Genomic DNA, 6,650 nt, shown 5'->3' on the forward strand with positions numbered 1-6,650 from the left:
AAATGAAGCGCTCGCAAGTTGCGTCGCTAAGATGGGATGCGAGGGTAAGAAGCGGCCGTAAGAATAAAAACACGCCCCCTTCTCGATCGCTACACACGTCATCTCCGGGGATATAAGGATTAATCGAGACCATCGGGACCCATCAGAGCTGGTCGTAGAGCTTAAGGCTGACCATACCCTCTCTTAAGCACTATGATCAAGTCAGTGTAAAAACCTCCCATGCCACATGCGCCATGACACTACTTTGTTAATTATGCACTCCCATAAAACGCCATTTGCATAGTCAGATACGTCTGCGTCCAGAGCTCCACTCCCCCGTTCACAAGCACCTTCCCCTGTTACCGCCTCAAACTAACGACCTGGCTGTGTTCAAGGAGAGAGAAATTTCCGTTCGCAACAGCTAGTTTGCGCACGCGCATTGTGAATCTTACGCATGCGCAGTTTAGCGAACATCGCTGGGTACGACCGAGCAGCCGCTTACGACCGACTCTGAATGAGGTCCTTTGTCCCTACTTTTGGTCTGATGCATGGATAAAACCCCCCTATATGTCTAGTATTGGGCTCCAGTGATTATCATAACCACCTTGGGGGTATATTTATGTAGACCCCGCGCTAACTGAGAATCTGCTGCTTTTTTTTCCGGCCGTGCAGATTTTGGTAGCTGCGCCGTTATTTAGCAATCTAGGGCCCCGCGGAGGTGTTTTCTCTGCTTCACCGATGGGCCTAGCGCTGTACGCGAGGTGTCGCTGTAAAATGCCCATGCGTACACTGGTTTGATCCAGTGGGGATGAAGCGAAGCCTTTCTGGCTTTGTACGCCCCCCATTGCCTGGTACAGCTGATGCTTGTTAAATTGTGAGAGCTCCTCAGGCTATAGGGAAGCGATAATCTGCAAATGTTCAGGGGCTGCAATATAGATACTCTCTGGTATCCCTGTTGCCAAGTAGGAGGAAGCGGTGATAACCCCTTTCTGCAGCCAAAAAAAAAGACCAGAAGACGGGATTAGCATCATCGCCTTATAAATAGAGTCCTAAATATGCAGCCGGAGTAATTCATATGAACATGGCTGATCTGGTGACCCTACCATGTGCGTTACTAGGTTTTCTTTCTCCTGTGTGTTAGTACCTGGGAATATTAATAGACCCTTAATACAGCTTTTCCTATATAAGCAAAAGGGCCGGCTTGGTCCTGGGTTGGTTGATGGTAGCAAATAACTGATCCATGTTTACTCTGAAGATGTCTGGAAAATCCAACACTAACTGGTCACATTCTCATTGTTATAGCTGTAGTTGATGGAGACAGCCGAGAGACCGGAGGATCTGAATCTACCCAATGCCGCCATTACGCGCATCATTAAGGAAGCTGTAAGAATTCTCATCAGTATTTTAGTACTATGTAGTGTGGACTACGGTCTGATTTAGAGGTGGACGCAGTGGCGATGACAGCAGCAAGCGTCCGATGCTTTTAGTCTGCGCCCGTGTCCAATGGTTGCCATCAGAAGTCGCACAACAAATTCATATGCAGAGAGAGACAATTTCAGGGGTGCTCCATGGAGCTAACGGGGGCAGAGCCGGCCCTAGGCATAGACAAACTAAACAAATGCCTAGGGGCACCCAATTCTGCTTAGGGCCGGCAGAGGTTTGGGACGGGCACGGACGGGGCACCTGCTGCTGGCTGGGCAGAGACTATGGCAACTGCTACAGTCACTGTGCAGCGTCTATGATCGAAGCTCAGCTGACAGCCCCGATCGGACCTGGCAGCAGCAAACAGTGAGCGGGCAGCAGCGGAACAGCCAGCGGCGGTTTGCGGGGACGGTGCAACTGGACGAAGGCTAGTGGTTAGCACAGGTGCTGTGCTGGGAGAGGGGTGCTGTGCTGGGAGAAGGGTGCTGTGCTGGGAGAGGGGTGCTGTGCTGGGAGAAGGGTGCTGTGCTGGGAGAAGGGTGCTATGCTGGGAGAAGGGTGCTGTGCTGGGAGAAGGGTGCTGTGCTGGGAGAGGGGTGCTGTGCTGGGAGAAGGTGCTGTGCTGGGAGAGGGGTGCTATGCTGGGAGAGGGGTGCTATGCTGGGAGAAGGGTGCTGTGCTGGGAGAAGGGTGCTGTGCTGGGAGAGGGGTGCTGTGCTGGGAGAAGGGTGCTATGCTGGGAGAAGGGTGCTGTGCTGGGAGAAGGGTGCTGTGCTGGGAGAGGGGTGCTATGCTGGGAGAAGGGTGCTGTGATGGGAGAAGGGTGCTGTGCTGGGAGAGGGGTGCTGTGCTGGGAGAAGGGTGCTGTGCTGGGAGAGGGGTGCTGTGCTGGGAGAGGGGTGCTATGCTGGGAGAAGGGTGCTGTGCTGGGAGAGGGGTGCTATGCTCTGTTCTGGGTGAGGGGTATTGTCCTGTGATCTGTGCTGGTTGAGGGGTATTGTGCTGTGATCTGTGAGGGGTGCTGGGAGCACAGCCAATGGGGAAGGGGACACAACACAGTGAGACCACGCCCCTTCTGTGAGGCCACACGCTTTTTCAGGATCCCGGGGGGGCACCACACAAAATCTTGCCTAGAGCACTAATTTGGCTAGGGCCGGCTCTGAACTGGGTTGCCTAGCCAGATTCTGGCATGCCGCCGCCAGCAACTGTCTTTTGTCGCACTGGCACCGGCGGCCATTTTCTGACTCCTAATTGTCGCTTCCACAGGGCTGGTGCAATGTCCAGTGGTACATCTTTTTACGCACACCAACGGATTAGCGCACCAGCGCAACCAGTGGGCGTCACAGTAGCTGCGGCATTAGCATATAGGGCCGTATTCAGTTAGTTTTGCCTCCGCAAGAAAGTTCAGCCTGCTCCCTTGGCTACATCGCGTGTTTTGGACGCAAAAAGTTCTCGTATACGTCCCCACTTTTCACCCTATTCAATTAGTAACCAAGCGAAAACGGCAAGTGGCGAATGCAGAACAGGCGGAAAATACTGCCAGAATTGGGTAAATCAGCCTGAAGCCCCCAAAAAAGATGCACTAACATTGGGGATCAATGTAGAGGTGTTCCAATAGTCCTAATAAAACTATTTGGGGTACTGAAGTTGTTTAACATCCTTGTTATTAGCGTCCTTGTAAAAGTGGTGAAGAATGGCATTACGCCGTATGTTTTGATGAAAATAAGTAGTCCTGTCAAATTTGGGGTACATGAAAATGGGTGCTAGCATGTTTTAAAGTTTAGAAAGTGAAGTTTTAAAAAACATGAAAAACGCACCTGTAGCAAACACCTGCAATCTTATAAACATTCGCTAGTTTTTACGCTTGTTCCCCCACTTTTAACTCTTTTGCCCCCAGATTAAAATGACTTTTTGGGGGTGTTTAGTTTTTTTTTTTTACAATTGTCCTTTGGGGGGCTGTCCCATGGGTTCTGAGTCGTTTCCCGATGTTTGCACCCCAAAATAAAGATTTTCCCCTTCGTTTCACCTGCTATTCATAGACGTATCTTTTTCGCCTATTGTGTTACATTGCATTGACTTTCCGCGTACGTGAAAACTACCTGGAATTAAATACAGCGATACTTTGAAAACAGGCGAAAAGTCCAAATTGCCGAAAACTTTTTGCCAAATGGCACTTTTTGCGTCTAATTGAATACGGCCGATAGTCGCAGTCGCGCTGTGCACCTCTAAATCACCATCATCATCATGACACATCATAGAGAAAACTGCTTTATGTCTCATCTAGATAAATAAATATAGCAATAGATAGTAAAAGGTACCACACGCGGAGCATCATATCTGGGGGGTGTTTAAAGTGAATATGGAACCCTTGTAGGGCGACACTGGGCTTTACACGATGGATGACACATTGTAAGTAGCCGGTAAATGCACTTTAATAAACAATCTGATCCTTGTCCCACTAACATCTGAATGGACTATATTTGGCTTTATACCTGTTGGATACTCGTGTTCCTAGAGATGTTAAAAAGTTGTTATTGGCAATTTCTTCTGCTGCTCGTAAGACCATTTTGCATTTATGGATTCAGAGTTCTCCACCAACCCTTCAAATGTTTAAAGAAAAGTTTCTTTATTGTCCATATGTATTGGCTGGAAACTTCCTTCCAGAAAGAAACCCGTATTAAACGATTTTTTGCAACATGGGAGAGTTATATTGAGGTTCTCCTGCCTCCACTATGAGACTATCTATCACTGTTTCCGTAACACTTTGTGGGACGAACTCGTATTCTCCTTCAGGACCCACCGATATATTTTTAAAATACTGGCGTCGTTTGGTCTGGTTCCGGAGATCCTCCATATTGGTTTGGGTTTTTTTTGTACTGTAAACAAACGTGATGTTATAATTGACTCTAAAATGCTTTGTTTGTAATTTTATACTATAATTTGATCTATTTATGTGACTTTTGATGCTTCAATAAAGAAAAAAGTGGTTAAAAAAACCAACAATCTGATCCTTACGGTTTCTCTTTCATCAGCTTCCAGAGAGCGTTAACATTTCAAAGGAAGCGCGCAATGCAATCTCGCCGGCAGCCAGTGTCTTCGTAGTGTGCATTACCTCCTTGTAGGTGTCCACCATATTAGTGTTGTATGTTTTGGGGTTTTTTTGTATAGATTTTTTTTTTTGTGCGACTACATCACCATTTCTATATATACACACACACATATATATATATATATATATATACAGGCCCGTCAAGAGCCGCGCCGGGCCCCATTAAAAAAGGGGACATGGCCTAATAGCGGGAGGCATGGCCACGCCCCCTTAGGTAAAAAAAAGTTTTGCTGCGCAGTGAGCCCCCTCTGCCTGGTGCATAACCAGTGGGGGGTGAGATCAGCTTGATCGCTCCTCCCACAGGCATAGGAGACTGCTGTGGCTGCTACTTAGCTGTGTGATGTGAGGGGGGGGGAGCGGTGCCGGACCCGGGCCCCTACTGGGCCCCTCCAGCAAGCCCAGGCCCGGGTAATTTGTACCCGCCCCCCTCTCGGCGCCCCTGTGTATATATATATATATATAACAGCACAGAGAATGCCCGTTTCAATCGAATAAACACCCTGTTTAAGACGTGAGAGGCGGGAAAATGGGCATTCCCCAACGTAACAGCGTGCAGAATTGAATAGCTATTCAATTCGCGTTGAATTGAATCGTGCCCATTGTATTTTGGGATGTGTTCTCTGCTTTTCAATGTTGTCTTTATAGCATCAGAGCCTTTTTTTTCATGCTGTACTATGTTATGAGACCGACACTCTGTTGTGCTCAATATTGAGTGTAGTTTTATTCTAGCAGGCTACAAAAAAAATAATCATATCCCCCCCTCCCCCACTTGCTATTTGAGTGACCATTCTAGCACCCTGCACCTGGCACAACACGTGCAGTTCCTCTCTCCTGCCTGGGGTGTCGCTCTCTGCTCTGGTGCTTCTATGTGCACAATTAATTTTTTGTTTACTAATTATCCTCTTTGAGAACGGTTGCGATTATAGAGTATATAGCCTGTCCTGTTCCCTGATATATACCAAATAGAGTCGTATAGGCTACGCTATTAAATATGTAACGTTATAATTTTATTTATATGTATTGATGATAAAACCCCTCCTAGACTCTGTATTAAGTCATTGACTTGTTGCTGCCATTCATTATATGGGAACATCATTTCTGTGCTTTTCAATACTATTATTTCTTTAGCGCTAATAACTTTGCAATGAAGGGGAAGAGGAAGACGCTGAATGTGACTGATGTGTTGGCGGCTGTGGAGGAGATAGAGTTTCAGCGGTTCCTGACGCCACTAAAAGAGTCCGTGGAGGGTGAGCGCTCCCGAACCAAAGATACAGTGTATGACTGCTGTCGCCATAGTTTTACCATCCCTCGCTGTTACGAGATGGACTGCGGTCAGTGAGACCACCAATCCGGAAGCAGAATAGGTGAGGCGTGGTATAGGGAAAGTTTGTCTGGAAGACTGTAACTTTCCCCCATATATGATCTTACGTCCTTTTTTAGAAGGTCTCTGAAGATAACTTTTCAGAACATCAGAGGTATAGGGGCGCTGAACATGATACCTAATTGGTTGCTCATGACTACTGTTCTGCAATATTGTGCAAACGTATCTCAATACAGCGTTAAATAGGACCTGCAGTTTTACTGTGCGAAACGCACATTACTCGTGTGGCTCATTGTAGCTGATGTTGGGTAGATGGTCACAGAGCGCCATATGTTAGTAAGGCTGGTGTGGGGTGACTTTCCCAAGTGGTAACCTCTCCATCTGGTTGCTTTAGTTTAGCGACACGCAGAGACGATTTTTGACTTTTTATTTCCTGTCCCTCAGCTTACAGACGGGACCAGAAGGGAAAGAAAGAAGCCACCGAGATGAAGAAGAAAGACAATGACAAGAAAATAGATGGCAACGACCAGGACAAGAGCCGGGAAGAAGAGGTAGAGGAAGAAGAGGCGGTGGATGAGGAGGAGGTGAAGAACTGAACCAGAGAAAGTGCCTGGCGTACTGGACATTTGGGGCACATATTACTATTTGTTAGCTCGGTGCAACCAGGAAGATGTTTGGGCGACAACCTCTTGCCCGTCAGACCTGATGTCCAGTTAGTCTTCTCCATAGCTGATTAGTGGTCACAGTGGAGAACTGATTCATGACTGGAGAATTGCGTAGCTGGAGATGTCCTGTTTGCCTGCAGCCGGCTGGTTACGT

General features: G+C 47.6%; 1 protein-coding gene across 1 annotated transcript; it reads left to right on the forward strand.

Annotated features, from left to right (window-relative positions):
* Positions 1-1,290: 1,290 nt before the first annotated feature.
* LOC148500964 (DNA polymerase epsilon subunit 3-like) lies at positions 1,291-6,427 on the forward strand. Its single transcript, XM_088451101.1, has 4 exons — positions 1,291-1,362; positions 4,434-4,519; positions 5,639-5,757; positions 6,276-6,427. The coding sequence occupies exons 1-4, from the start codon at positions 1,291-1,293 to the stop codon at positions 6,425-6,427; spliced, it is 429 nt and encodes a 142-aa protein (XP_088307227.1).
* Positions 6,428-6,650: the final 223 nt, after the last annotated feature.

This window comes from Taudactylus pleione, unplaced genomic scaffold, assembly GCF_031769625.1.
Source record: "Taudactylus pleione unplaced genomic scaffold, aTauple2 ptg000537l, whole genome shotgun sequence".
Lineage (NCBI taxonomy): Eukaryota > Metazoa > Chordata > Amphibia > Anura > Myobatrachidae > Taudactylus > Taudactylus pleione.